The sequence below is a fragment of the Anser cygnoides genome, chromosome Z (genome assembly GCF_040182565.1).
Source record: "Anser cygnoides isolate HZ-2024a breed goose chromosome Z, Taihu_goose_T2T_genome, whole genome shotgun sequence".
NCBI classification, from domain to species: domain Eukaryota; kingdom Metazoa; phylum Chordata; class Aves; order Anseriformes; family Anatidae; genus Anser; species Anser cygnoides.
This window is the reverse complement of record NC_089912.1, coordinates 2,323,512-2,339,522: the sequence shown is the minus strand read 5'-3', so window position 1 is coordinate 2,339,522 and position 16,011 is coordinate 2,323,512. Positions and strand designations below refer to the sequence as shown.

At 37.6% G+C, this 16,011-nt stretch overlaps 1 protein-coding gene across 9 annotated transcripts in view; it reads right to left on the bottom strand.

The window, feature by feature from the left end:
- ARB2A (ARB2 cotranscriptional regulator A) overlaps positions 1–16,011 on the bottom strand; it is a 259,415-nt gene that overhangs the window by 60,235 nt on the left and 183,169 nt on the right. For all 9 annotated transcript variants that reach the window (XM_066988632.1, XM_066988635.1, XM_066988637.1 and 6 more), the window contains 2 exons: positions 10,413–10,529; positions 7,047–7,131 (listed from right to left, as the gene is read on the bottom strand). In XM_066988632.1, coding sequence (XP_066844733.1) covers positions 7,047–7,131; positions 10,413–10,529 — 202 coding nt within the window. The remainder of the gene's footprint in view (positions 1–7,046; positions 7,132–10,412; positions 10,530–16,011) is intronic.

Genomic DNA, 16,011 nt, shown 5'->3' with positions numbered 1-16,011 from the left:
GTCGGTCTAAACTGTCACAAGGAAATCTGCATTACAGCTGCATCTGCCTATTCAAAAAGTGAACACGTTCATTATTCCTCGTGCTGCCATCATGCCTGTAAATGCTGGTGAGGAGCCGCGGCTTAGGCACTCTGGCGACACAGCTGTGCAGAGGTCTGGCTCAGCATTACCTGGGCTGGCTGGCTTCTCTCTGGGCAAAGGAGAAGCAGAAGCACAGAGCAAGAAGAGCTCAACTCATTAGTCTGCAATTGTGCTGTAGGGTAAGATGTCAGCCAGCACGTAGACAGACTTGGATATATAAAAACTGGTGAGATCATATTCAATAGTATCAGAAGCAATTGTCAGGGCAGTCTAAATATTTTGTAGGAAATATCTGGCTCTAATAATTTACATTATTCTTCATTATCACAATCAAACACTGCCTTGAGGAGTCGAAGGCAAGCATGCATCACTCTAAGTTAACTGTACTCTAAAAAAAAAAAAAGCAATGATAAATAGATGTGTCTGAGCACAAGAATAATTTTGATGAGACTTTTTCTCTAGTATCAGCACAGCCCCAAATACATCTACGTATTTTGTAGAGCAGTACATTAAAATGAGTGTGCTAAAAAATAACGGTACTGGTGGTATATCAAACAACTAACTGCTCATGAAGAAGTTATAAATTAATTATAAAGTTGAATTCTCCCACTGCCGCCACATCCGCTAGTTCAAATCAACACTTTCAAATTCACATTTTCATATCTACCTTTGAGGCTCTGGAGTTCTGGAACAGAAACTGAAATACCATTCAACAGGTCTTTACAGATTTTGTCCTTTCCAAAGCACTGCAAAGCTAAAACTCAAAACACAACATACAAGCTCACATCCATCTAGGTATCACACATGAAACAAAAAGCCGCCTGAAACACCTGAGGCTGAGCAGGAGACTAAGAGCAGAGTTCCTTTGAAGAATCAGGAGCAGGGAAAAAGCTACTTACTTCTGCACTAAGAAGACATTATCTGAAGCTGGACTTAGTGCACATGTGCAGCACCTGCCAGAGCTGGTCCTGAGACAGGCTGATGCTTCAAAGTGTCTGTAATAATTTCCAATCCCTGATGTACAGTGGCAGAAATGGGAGTGCAGGACCAGCCCTTCCAGCAAGGAAGGATGCTCACAGCAGGCTACAGAGCTACCTTCATGCTGCAGATTCCTGTATTTCTCAGCCTGTGCTATTAAAGTTACAAATACCTTAAAACAAATTGACACATACATAAATATAGGAGCCTGCCACTTTGACAGAGCACTGTAGTGTTTAATCTTTTAAGTGAAACGCTTTTATTGGCAGAACTACATGAACACGAAGACATAAAATGTAAAGAGGTTTACAGTAAACACTGATTACTGTAATCTTAATCTCCATGAATGACTAGTGAATGCAAAAATTACATTTTTAGCTCAACAGCTAAATTGTCTAATCTGCCTTATTTTGAAATGTGCATGGTACGTGTGTGTGTGTATTTCTTAAATTATTGGACACAGATCACTGGTCACAAAATACTAATATCAGAAAATAGTCCAGAAAAGTCTTCATCAAATTGATTAAAGAATGAAAAATCAGAAGCATTGGTAAAACAGGCTAAAAAGAGGGGGATGAGCTAAGGTATTGTCTCAGTGCTTAACATACTTTATGGTTGCCTCTGCCTTGTTTGCTATGAACAAGATTCATAAATGTTTAAGGGTGGCAGTTTAGTGGGATACAAATAAGGCTGGGAATAAAAAAGCAGAGAAAAGCAAACTGTGGTTGTCCTCACTGTGGCTGTCATGAACCCCACCCACGTAGCTCCCCGAGCACAGACCCTGCAGTGCTGCAGAGCAGGAGGTCCTTCTGCCTGAACCCCAGGGACTGCTCGGCACTGGGTGCCCCTGCGGCTGGTGGGGTCTTTCTGCAGAAACACTGAACTTCCACAACAGCATGCAAAAGCCACCTGTTAGACAAAGCCTCTGCACCTCTGCAGCCAAAGGGATGATTCTTGGCTTCACTGCTATCAACACCAGGTTTGCCACACAGGCTTCATCTGACAGCTGGGCTGCAGGTCTGCTCTTCCACAGGACGGCTCGCTGTGCAAGTCATGCATTCAGTTTCTTGGATCAGTGCTTTTAAGCAGATCTAACAGTCCAGAATAACTTTACTTAAATTTACTGTAGCCCCATGGAAGGATTATTGATGCTATTCTATTACTTAGCACAAAGCAGCAGTCTCCAGGGGACTGTTTAGTAGCATATTTTTGTCTGGATATTAAATCAAGCTATGCCAAGGACTCAAAAACAGCAGGTAACAAGCTTTTCCCTGTTTTTCAGTGAGCTTTGCAGAATCTCATCTTTCATTTGTTTTGAACTGCGAGTCTCTTATGCACATACAGAAAAATCTCCAATCTCTTCCCCCCCAAAAAGTACACAGGACGTGTTTAACACACGCAGGAATGCTTCTGGCTGTGGTTATGCTGCAAGGCTCAGCAGATGACACCCCTGCTCCTTGTTGGGACAAGCTCCATCAAAACAACTACGTCACCTCCTTGGTGGGACAGGTGAGTTTAGATGCCAAAAGTCTGGAACAGCAGCTCTGGGTCTGCTCAGTTTGCTGAGACTGAGTTCATATTCTGGTACCATGGCAGTTCCAGGGCAAGTAAATGTAATAATACCAACAAAAATAATACCAGTAAAAACTCCACAACATTATGTGCATTTTAATTATTATGACCACGGCTCCTTTATTAACATGGAGTGGATCTTATGGAAGGCTGGACATATTCTAGGTGGCCCTTCTTGAGAAGGGGATTAAGCCACATGACCTTCAGAGGTCCCTTCCAACCCCAACCATTCCATCATTCTGGTAAGCCACTTTTTTTTTCCTTCTATTTATTGATCTGTAAAGGAAGTCAAACACCTGCTGCAGCCTGTTAGAAATAATACAAATGTTTTTTTTTTTTTTTTTGGAATTCAAAGTAAAAAATGTTGTGCTCGTCTCACCTAAGTGAAATTAAAGGTTTTATACAACATACAATTCAAGCTTTATGTTTGACACCAGTAAATATTATCTGAGGACTCCCTCAAAATACTATTCCATGATTTACAGTTGGTCACCAGCACCACCAGCAAGGGTCACACCTGTTCCCCAAAATTATTATTTTTTTTTCTTTTTCCTGTAACCAGACTGATTTCACTTCATTCAGCTGTGTGGATTCGGTCTTGCACTTTTTTCCTTATTAAAGAGGCATATATTCAAGCCTAGGCTCATCTGTGAATAGAGCTTTTCTTGATTACTGTCAACGTTTCATTCCATTGTGTCATCTTGTTTGTCTTTTGATGTTATAATTTCCTTATTTTACAATGTTTTAACTACATTGGCTGCAACTGTTAAAAGAATAACTAGTGATTTGGGGGGTCAACGAGAAAGGCTTTAAAAGCATTTGATTAAGCAATTCATTTTAGTAATGTTACAGTAACTTCTTTTTATTTGATTATGTAAATGAGTGTTGGTGCATATCGACTTTGGCAAAATACTGCAGTTTAATCTCCTAAATAAAAAGCTTTCACTGGTAGAAATGTATCAGCTAAGGATGGTATCCTGTGCAAAGACTTAGGAGCTCCTCATAAGACACCCCAAAATTACAGTATTCAGGAAAACAAAGGCCACACTTACCTGACAAACTTTCCCATGCTACCTCTCCTGAGCTAATGTTCAGAACACTATCTTGAAATAAAAGTAACTTAATTCCTGAATTGCAATGGAGACAGACATGGACCCATAAATTTACTTTCCCCCATCGTCACTTTCAGCAGTTCCTACCCAGCACCTGCTGTGCTAGGATGGCTTCCCAAAGGGCTTATGAACTTCTGCTTTGGAAACAGGAGAAATGTTGTAAGGTCTCGGAGATGTAAAGAGAGCTACAACTATGACTAGCATTAACATGATACAGCCTGTCATTAAAACTTCTGTCCCATTTTCTGAATCAAATTACTAGTTCACCTCCAACTTCTACGACTCCTACTGCCACTCCATTTTATGTGATGGTTTTTAATGTATAGACTGCTTCTAAAGCCTTCAGCCCTCTCCACCCTACGTTTTCTTATGTCTTTGGATAGAGAGGAAATGGATCCATCTCCCCCGAGACAGAAGAGCGGTCTTCTGGTTTTACTTCATTAGGAAGGTGGATAAGGACTGAAGAAGAAGACAACCTCAAGTCTAACAGAGGTCCTTAATGAGGGCTGAAAGTGAATAAGGTAGGAGATTGATACTTTTATACATACACCAAATAGCACAACTGGGTTACATGGCAGTTTTTAGAAGATTATCCCTTCAACGTGATAACAACCTGCCACAGAAAGACCTTATGCTATGACAACAGCATGTAACAAAATCCTTGAAATATGGAGAAAAGACCATAAAGACCCCCACAGTACCCCACTTCTAGCCACAAAGAAACAGAATGAATTTATTACGGATTGCTCTCTCTGTATCACTGTTGTTCTCACGCCCACACTGTTTAATTATTAAAGTGTATTAATTCCTCTTTGTAAGTGAGTAAGACATGAATGAATTATGGCAAACATTTTAATTACTTAATAATATTCTAATCAAAAGCTTGAACAACTCTATCTGGAAATGAGAGTTGTTTTTCCAGTTTGATAGCCATTTATTTCTCTCTGGTGATTTGTAAGGAAAATACAAGCAAGTAAATGTGATGTAATATGAAGTATACACTGCTCACAAACAAACTGGGGTTGCCTGTAAATCCCAGTATGCTGGCTGGCTGAATATCAGACCCTTTATGAAAAAGTTGGCTCATGAGATACGCCCAAGAGACAGATATTCCTGAACTTACTTCTAAGTGCAAACACAAATAAAGAAGAGGGTTTCAAGCAGAAAAGATAACTAAATCTTCCCTCTGCTGTAGATTTATTTAAAAAAAAATCTCCTCTCATTGCTGTGACTGCTCTGACTGTTATTCATTTAAATACCAAGGGCAATGCTGCCAGTATTCGAGTGTGGGCTATTTCAGTACTGCAGTTCTCAGGAAATCACTGAAATAAAATCACATTAGATACTAGTGCTCCTAAACCTAGTAGCATTTCATAAAATTATTACAAATTGCCCTAATGCAGGCTTTCACCATTGCTCATATAAACACACTGTAGGAATTATTCAGTTGTTCCTCTGTAGATGTCTTAGAGTTGTCCATATATAGAAAGAAATATGAACGAAACATATGAGTAAACTGATAATTCAGCAGTAGTCACATAAAGCTATACTATTTAAAACTGTCCTTTTAAGAACCAAGCTGGAAATAGTAAGCTTCCATTTAAATCATTGTTCAAAATCTCTTATGAAAACATCAAAAACATCAGTGATCTTAATCTAGTAGCACTGTTTGCAAGCATGAAAAAATACAAATAGCCAACTTACTCTTTTACAATTTTTACTTGCTGAAATACTACCTCATTCGAATTAATTCTTCTGCCAGCAACTTCAGTGCATCTTAACTTCATTGAATATAAACATTATGCCCACTATGACCCTTCCTCAATAGAAATGTAAAATCAAGACTTATTCATACCCTTATTGAAGTGTCAGTCAGTTTCTAAATAACATTTAGGATTTCTTTTATATAATACCCTTTACATTATTTGCATAGGATGAATAAAAGGAAGAGAAGAGAAGCTCAAATGGTCGATTTTCAGTATTGGCAAGTGCACTATAAATACTGACTAGTTGCTATCCAAGCACTCATTTACCTGACTAAAATGACCTCTATAACATGCTGCCTTCCACAATAGCTACACATATGTCAAAGATTGAAAGTTAATACTGTTTTGAGGAATTCTGCTACTGAACAATATTTTTCTTTTAAATTGCAGTAGTCTTCCATAAAGGAGTAAAAAGTTGGTAAATGAATGTTGAATCTATGAAAATTTTAGTAATATTTCATCTCCCTAAGCACTAAAGAGCAATGTCAATGTTATTGCACTGTGTCTGTACAGAGCTGATGATCTGCATGGTTAGATCTCAGCTCACAGTAAAAATGTGATTACAGGTCTCTGGTTGTTGTGAGCTCTCAAACAAAGTATGGCTAAATTTTTTAAGCCTTCAAAGTAACCTGCAGTAAACTAAATTTCATCTGCAATGTGAGGTCTCATTAACAACCTCACATATCTACACAGATACAGATCTCTAACTTGTCAAATGAACAACTGTGTCTCACAGAGCAAGGTCAAACAGTGCTACAGCTTTTAAATTAATATTGTATAGGCAGTGTGTTCCTTTGAACCTGATTTTGTATTCTACAGAAATACCTTACCTATGGCTTTTAAGAAAACTGATAATCAAACATGAGCAATCAAATCAAACATGCTCAGTAACAGCTTTATGTATTTTAGATTACTTTCCTATGTAGATTTGAGATTTTCCTGTTACACTGACAATTACACACACCTTCTGGAATTATTACACGTTAACAAAAATCTCTGTATATTATTTCATGTGCTTCTTATGATTTATGATTAATTAATGAGAAAGTATAGCTGAATACTTCCCAAACAAGAGAAATCTCACATTGTCTTGGACACTGTAAATAATTTGCAATACGGACTAGACTTCCATTGATCAGGACTCAGGGAAGTGTTCTGCTTCACTTTTGTGTACCTTTCATTAATTCTTCTTGCCTACATAAAGTTAGATGTTTATTCAAGGGCATATAATAAATTTCCCAGTTTTCATCATCACTATTATTTTTTGTAACCTTCTATCTATAAGTCATCGATTAATTAAACCAAAAGAGAAAAGAAGATTAGGAAAATATATGGAGACAGGAAAATGAAAATCCTATAAAAGACAAAAAATTAAGTGGACTGTATAAAGGTGCAGTATTCAGTCAGCCATCTGCTTCCGACCATATCTTGCTGTCGAAGGGTTAAAATACACTCAAAGCCAAATGTATTTTTAAATGACCAAGCCACCCCTGGGCACAAACAGCTACATCCACCGCCTGCGCACAAAGCGACCTACCTGCAGAGACCCGGGGGCAGTCGGGCAGCATTGACTCCACGGCTGTATCCAGCGGTTCGGAGCTGGACACCCAGTTAAAACAGTTCTGCATGGGAAGACAGGCAATTGTCTGCTAAGCCAAAAACTCAGAGCAAGGATAAACACGGGCTTTGTAAGTAAGGGTATCGCTTCAAAATGCTCTAATTTACACAGCGGTCCGAACAGGGACTGGAAGGTAAACTACACTAGTTTGGTCATGCCAAGTGATGTTTAAATATTGTAGGTTCACCCTAAGTAGGTAAAAAAAAAAAAGGTAAAAAGGGTAAGATCAGGATGATCAAGATATTCATAATGTGCTTAAATAGCATGTCTTTAAGCACTACTTTGAGTGCTCGTGGCCTTCAGTAGGTACTTGGACCAACTGGAGTCTGAACAATCCACTGCACATTTTAAGCCATTTTTCTCTGTAATCGTTAAATAGGTATTTATATAAAAACTGAACTGCTGCCTTCAGAAGTCGCAAGAAGTCAGAATTTTAAGGGTGTTTTGATGGAGTATGCTGTGGAGAGAAGGCAGTGAAATTCCAAACCAAGAGATTAGAGTTAAGCAGAAGCCATTAAGATAGATTAATATACAAATAGCTGGAAATATATAACTGCAATGAATTGGCATGAACACTTAAAAATGTAAATACTGGTCTTTGGGGGATTATGTTCAGGAAACATTTACATTTACTTTCACTCTTGGACCTCTGAGTGTGATGAATTTACCAGTAAGTTTTTAAATGTTTTGATCCAAATGATATTTATTCAGAGGAGTCTATGAATTAAAGCATTAAATAATACACTTCTAATAAAATATGCTGAAACTACACCAAATACATTGAACTGAAGATTCAATTATAAAGGAAGTACATTTTTAATAGGATGTCCTGCCAAACTACAATGATCTACATGGATTCCTTCTTACAAATCTGAGTTCCGCCTTTCTCAAAAGTGATTAACTTCATTAAAGAAAAAAAAAAAACACAACTTTTTTTTGGGAAAGAGCCAATGAATTTTCAGACAGATTTCTAAAAAATCATCCCATCAATCACGATTGTAAAAATGGATGATTGCTATTCTGGTAAACAAGCATGTATTGTGTACTTGTAGATGCTTGCTGCCCTAGTTGTGCACCATGGAGTCCGTCCTCAGTGTGGAAAGATCCTTGACTGGTAGATCAAGTGTCTTATTGTATTTCCTTAATTCATTCTGTCTGGAAGAAGATGTCAGCTGTGTTGCAGTGAGGAGAGAATTTCAAAGGCTTCAGTCCCCACCAATAAAGGCCGAGGAATGGCTTTTGAATAGATTTGTCAAGGCAACCCTACTGCTCTGGGACCAGGGAGAGCAGGAACAACATAAAGGAAGGGTTGCTGTATGAGATTAGAAAGTGAAGTTCACAAAGCATGGCAGATTTTTGTAAGAAACAGTAGATCAATGAAACTATTGAACTCGGTGGACAAAAAAAAAATAAAAACAAACACACTATCCAGTAATGTAACTTTTTAGTAAAAAATGGTTAAAATGGAATATTTCACAAAGGCTTCAAGGTTTAAAGTAGTAAAGTATTATACATTTTACAATTTGCATATATAATTTTAATTAACAACTGAATGTGAAATTGCAAATGTATGATGGTAGAAATTATAAAAGAAGTAGAATTTTTATGAAGTATTACATTCATTTGAAATAAGTAAAATTAATATTAACTACTGATAGAACACTACATCAGAGAGCTGGAGATAATACAGAAGATTAGCACACAATTAACCAGCTTTTATATACAATGTGACACTTGCCTGTAAGAAATAAGTATTCTCGAAAGCAGTGTCAAGATATGTAAATGGATGATTTGTTTTATCATTCATCACAGCTCCTAATAAATTCAAAAATCATGACTTCTATAGGTACTAAAAATAGGCTACCAATGATACAGAGAGATAGCTCCAATGAAGAATTACTTTTTTAACAATTCATTCTTTCAATGACAGCAATTAGCCCTACAGACAGGCAGCGATTAGGTGTATATTTTAATTATTATTCATTTTACCAGTAGCCTTAAACCTGATTAAAGTAAGAGATATCCAGGTGATATGCAAGTCTTAATACCACTCAGCCACACTTCACATATGTAAAATTCTTCTTTCTTATAGGAGATTTTCAATGCTAATGTAAGTTATGACACTCCATCCACTTTTTAGGCCATTAATCATTTAACTTATTCTTTAAGATCTGCTTTCTGCAAATGAAATTAAAGGTAATGCACTTGTCTTATTCAGACTAAATGCTTAAAGAAAAATGGAGTTGTCAGATTCAAATTACAGGATTTAAAATTTCAGTTTTACTATGTAACATATATTTTAAGGTTTTGATTTCCCATAAAGAAAATGGGGATTTTTCTGACAGAGCCTGTAGGGGTTACCATTCTTTACATTTTTAACATTTAAGTCAGAGCTGTCAGACTGCATCCCAGGTGATTCTCTATTCCCATCAGTCATGGCCTATAAAACGGTAAGGTTAAGTCAGGAATAGGCAGTCTGCACACAATGTTTCACTAAAACCATAGGAAAAAGTCAAGTTGAACAAAAAGTTCAGGATAAAGGAGTTTGTATTTGCCACACACACTTATCATTTTAGCACTCTGAAATGAGAATGTAGAAAACACAGATATGAGCTTAATTTGACAAGGAATAGATTCACAAATTTAGTTAGTCTCACTTTAACAGCAACAAAAAAAAAGATTGAATTTTACCAATCCCATACTTAAGTATGAAAATTAATAATGAATGCATGGTGTCGTCCTTCCCCCAAGGGTGGAAAACTGTGATTGCTGGCCATAAATCACCATCGGATCATCACCAACTAGCCATTCCTTTTATACAGTAGTAAACACTCTGACTTTCATCAGAAAATCTCAGAGCACTTCAGAAATAATCACATCTCATAAATGCAAGTATTTTTCACCAGCTGTACAAATCAGCAAGCCGAGTCAGGAAGAGCTTCAAGGGGCTTTTCCACCACCACCATAGCAGGCCAGAAGCAGTACTCTGGCACTTTGGGTGACTTTGCTTCAGTTACCAGCCAACACTTGGTCTACAACCATTTATGTTTTTATATTGCACGCTGAAGCTGATTCTTACTATTTTGACCGCTAACTTTGAAGCTCAGTAATGGCTTTAAGCTCAGTTATTTTAGGGGCTGGTATGGGGACACAATTCCTATGGTTCTGTAATGTGCTCTCTTTCTCACCCTAAATAAATGGTCAGCAGATAGAGAAATGTTTAAAGAACCATATGCAGGCATATACACCCCAACTCTAAAAAAAAAAAAAAGAAACTGGCCTCACCTCTCGCATCCACTCTCGAATAGTTTTGCCAGCTTCTTGATGCCACACATTGTGAACAGAGTCTGTTAACGCCACAGCAGTTACCTTATTCTTTACTTCTGCCTCTCGTTGAATCATCTGTTAAAAAATATTGGCTTTAAGTTCTTTATTTCTGTAGAGCACTGCCTGCTTAGTCACAGATAATGATCTTAAATTAAAAAAGGAAGAGTAATGCAAGTTCAATACTTGACTTCACTTGTTTTAAAGTTTATACAAATCCTAACAGCTCTAGAAACACAGAAAGACCTAATATTTTTGATAAAAGAAATAATACTAACTTTTAACTGACTGAACTATTCAGTCCTATTATTTTCCATGTGGCTTGACAATTCTAGGATTAAAGGTATCATAGTGAAAAAATGGAAGATTCCCTGAGGACACCTTTTACAAGCTTCTTCAAGTTCCTATTTCTGTGCTTCAGGGAAGCTGGTACCCGTGGTTCACTGTAAGCTACTCATGACTATCATCTACTAATTTTCAGTAGATTGCTGTAGTTTTTCTGATGTACAATCTTACTTTGACTTGTATGGGTTTTTTTCTTTTTCCATCCAATTTAGCTGCCTTGCACTCCCACCATGGTCCCAAAATTCTTTGTGGTCTCTCTTATACATATGCTTACCCAGCTATCACCAGAGCTTCTCAACATTTTTAGGTTATTAAAGAGTCTCTGTTGTTGCAAACGACAGTACGACTAAATATTATTAGTACTAAAACCAATTAAACGATTGCTGCAAATAACACGAATGAACTGACAAAGATGCTGTGGAATTCAGTGCTGCTCTGCAAGATAAAAGGGACTGAAAAAGAATAGTTTGATATCAAAGAAAGACAAAAAGGTTTTAATCTCCTGACATGAGTGACCCTAATTTGTAAGACTGGATCAAAGAAAGCATAATGAATTATACTTTTAAAACCAGCATTTCACAACTAGTGTCTTTATCACTGTGTATGCCACACTAAAGTTAATGTTTTTTCGTCTTTCTTTTGTATAAATGGCAATACATACAACATTTCTAAAGCCAGACATTCTTTGTTCATGTTCTAGTAACTGCTTATCAGCATACAGGCTGCATCTCCAAAAACACCTCTCTAAAACAGACTTTTACAAAGCAGATGTGAATGTTTTTTTTCATCAGAAACTCAAAAATAATCACCTCAATCCAGATTTTTGATGTGAAAGTTGCATTTATCATTATCCTCTACAAACTATCTCCTGGTATCTTCTAAATACCATAAATGTAAACCTTTTTGACCAAATATTCTTACTTCCAGTTTCACATAACTGCAGTATGACATTCTGAATGTCTTACCCTGTTTTTTTTATTTACCTTATATATATTTTAAAATCAGTGTAGTCAAATTAATATTCTAAGTGAAAAATATTCACCATTATTGGACAGATAACATAAACGTAGAGCTTCCCATTCCGGAGAAAATCAGGTGTTCACCTTCCTTAGTAGCCTGACTATCATATTGTCAGTATTATGTGATTTAGGAATTCAGCTAAGCTGAAGAAATTTGGGGCAAACACATATGAAGATGCTTCTAAGAGTGATCTTCCTTCATGAGAAGACTTTCCATACATATAGTTTTTTCACATTTAATACCTACAATATTTGGAGAATAGGATAACAGGTGAGTGTGTGGGGGGCAAAATCACACATTTTGGACAAAATAGCATCTATTGTAAAAGGCTGGGCTTCATTAAGAGGTAACATGACACTGCCATTTTCAGCCAAACATCCGACACTGAGCATTGAATTTCACCGTAAACATGAAGATGTACAGATCCCGTCCACTACAGAGTCTAAGAGTGGTGAATAAGAATTGCATGTACGAATAATGGATGTCTCAGGGCGGTCTTCAGGCAATTGAAGGAACCACCGGTGATTCTGCTAAACTTGGGATGAAACCCCGGAGCTCCACAGGAAGGTGGAGCCTCAAAATGGAGATTTTTATCAACGCTATAATCCTCCTCCCCAAAGCTATAAGAACATCTCAAGCACTGATAAATGCTCTGCCTCTTAAAAGGCTGATTCACTCAGATCTTCAACCAGCTTATTTCAGAAGAACTTGGACTCGTGAATATGTCATCTAAAGTAATTTCTCTAGGATTACACCAGGCCCCACATGTGGTTCGGATCTACAAAATAACTGAAAAATCATTTTTTTAAATGCAGTTTAGAAAGTACTGGCCAAAAATAACTACCAGACTTATCTCCACAGGTAAGTTAGTTCACTGTAAGGCAGGCTGCACATCTACTGAGCTACTCAGCATCGTGTCCTGCGTGGATGTGCTGTTTGTGCACGGTGAATGCACCCCGGCTGTGGAACTTGCCCCTCTTTGACAGTGGCATGTCACAGCACGACCAGCTTCCTCCTGACCCAACCTGAGCCATCAGTACCACTGCACGAATTTGGAGGGCCACGCAGACATATCTGATACATCCTGCTCAGGGGGACTGGGTTGGAAGCAGGTGCTAACAGCTTTGGTATCCCGAATTTTTCAGAAAGGTTGAAAAAAGGAAACAGAGCCTCAAAAAAGTATGAAGAATTGAATTGAATTGGACAGTATGAATTGAATATTCAGCTGGAATAATTTCTGCCCAGTGATATTCATGTGTCTTCAGCCCATGCTGCAAAGGAAGACTGGCATGAGATACTAAACAGCTGCTTTATTAGTCTGCAGCTTTACTGTCCCCTTTCTCAGGCAGAGTTATATGCACAAAATGATCACGCACTTGATCACTCCGATTGCAGACGCTGCTTTTGGGAGGGCTGTGCCAGTCCTTTCCCTTCCTAGCCATCACAACGATCCAACTGTTTTACAGGACAGGAAAGGTAACATCACCCTCCTTATCCAAACAGAACGGCAGCGTCTGCAGAAAGGCCTTCTGCTGAAGGGCTGCAGGTCCTGCTGGCTGTTCGGAGCTTCTGGTTCCAGGCTTCTCCTAAAACCAGTACCAGATGCAGTTTTGTTAGTGAACCATGTCCTCCATTTTTTCTGCTTGCCATAAGAATGGCTCAGAAACCCTATTAAAACAAAGTTGTCTTACAGAGAAGGTAACTAGAAGTAAGACTTGTAAGACGCAATGACCCTTTTCTGGATCCATCAGGACAGCTACACAATGCTGAAAGCAGACTTTGACAGCACAAGATTATGAATGCAGCAGCAGTAACTCATCCAGGACCTGGGCTAAAGAACCAGACTGGAAAAAATAAAATATTTTTCAGAGATGCAGAGAGATCCCAGATCCCAGCAGGCCACTGACTCCAGACAGAAGACCTAAAGATCTACAGCTAGCATTTGGGAGTGGGGGACCCAAAAAAGAAACCAATGCACTTGGATTCTTATCCAATGCACTTGGGACACACATAACACCCGCTGGTGCCTGCTGCTCAGCTTTGTGGATACCTGTATAATGGTATTTTCAAACAAACACACCCCCAAATCCCCCAAAACGCAAAGAAAACCATGAAGTAGAGAAAGAATTAAGGCTACAACCTTCACTTGAACAAGTCTAATGTGTCCATATTTAAGTGACACAGAAATGTCACAACAGAACACATCCAGACCAGGTGCCATAGCTTCTACTACAACAGCTCTAGTCCTCTGCTACAGTGTGATGTTAAGTGATTACTATAACTGAGAAAAGCAGGTCCAAGTGATGCTCAAACAGCAGGCCCTCCTAGCAAGGACCCTAATTTATCCTACAAGAAGATATGAGCAGCCCAAATGCTTTTGCTCACAGAGGCATCAATGCTTCAGATTGAATGGACTGATAGCTCAGAATGAAAGTATATGTATCTTCTCTAAAAATAGTTTTGAATTCAGAATAAAAAATGATACGGTAAAATACATTAATATCCAATGCAAATTTAGCACCCAGCTACCATTCAAATTTGATGCAACTCTAATTCCAAAGGAAAGATGCTAGGGGATGCACAATTTACACTTCCCAGGACTAGTTTTATCCCATGCAGCCAGTGCAGCCTCTTAAAACTGACGTGCTATAACTGAAGATATTTAATAGAACACAGACTGTTTACAATATTACAAACTATTTTTTTTTCCAGGAAAACTGTGTTTTTTACTGAAGCAACAATTGCAAATAAAGGCCTAGGGATTTCATCTAAAGATCATTTCATGCCTTGTACTCTTTGTACATCAGTAAATTCCACAGACACTCAGTTTTCACAGCCTAAGAATTACTTAATTTCCAGATCAACGCTAATTTTCAAATCCTAAATTATTTTCCTCTGAATAGATTCAAAAAAAAAAAAAAAAGCTATAACACGGTGTACCCCTTCACTGGATGGCTTAGAGCTTCTATCACTCTGTCCTTACATTCCTTCTTGTTCTTCCAAAAATTCATTTATAGCCAGAAGTAGTTAAATGGGCACTTCTCCGACAGGTTTTCCTTTATTACGATATCACTCAATACACCACTTTGGGCCCCCTAGACTTTCCCAGTCTTCTTTTCTATTAATGAAGTACCAGTTTATTTTTGTCTTTGGGTTCCTTCTCTGTAGTCACAGTAAGGTTTGTTTTTGTAATTTGTTTACCATATCATCGCTGCTTTACATTTGATATCCTTGTATTGGGTACATTCCTAGATGTCCACTGTAAGAAGGCAGAAAGCATTCAGATGCCTTTTTGAAAGTCATCTCTATTCCAGTAGTTGAAAGTTTATTCCTTCGCTTGGCAAGGAACAAGTGTTGCACAAGAGTTCAACTCTATCACTACATAAGCATGAACTGGAAATAATTTAAAACTTCATCCATTAAATTCAGATATATTATTTGCATGTTTATTTGCAAATTTAAAAAGTGAGTTACTACTAAGCTGTTCATAATGTCAGATGGCAATCCTTGGTAAGGTTACATTATACAGTTATAATAATTTTATAATAACAAAAGGCTGCTTTCTTCTTTATCTGTAGTGTATGCCTATAAAACATGTCTCTTACACATATCACATATGTAATACATTACCTCTCTATATAAATATTTAGAATAGATGATCAAATAAATCGTTCATATTAATAGATTTTGTAGCAGAGCTTTCAAATGAAAGCATCACTATTCTAAAAGGTGACTTAAAGGTCTGATATTGCAAACATGGAAATCCATGCATGGCCCAGTTAGACTTTAGACAAGCGGCCTGTGGGTGTAACACTTTGCAACATCAGTTCCACACTCCCTATACCTATTCTAACAAAATTTAAATGGCTGAAAATTTGTATTTATATGGGCTCAAACAACCAAGTCAACTGCCATCACATAGGGTCTGCGGGATACCGAGTCCTGTGAGTTGTTTGTAATTAGGAATTATGAAAAATTGAAAAAAAAAAAAAACAAAAACAAAAATTAAAAAATACCCCAGATTTCACTTTGTCTTGATCTTTTAAGAAAACCTTTCATGTACTTCCTCTGTCTTCCATGCCAATATCAGTTGTGGCATGGTATTTCCATGATATGTACTGGGCTTGAATGGGTATGTCTACCTTAAGTAATTGGCTTGGAGTAAAACTAAATTTGACGCAAATGCTTCCATTGT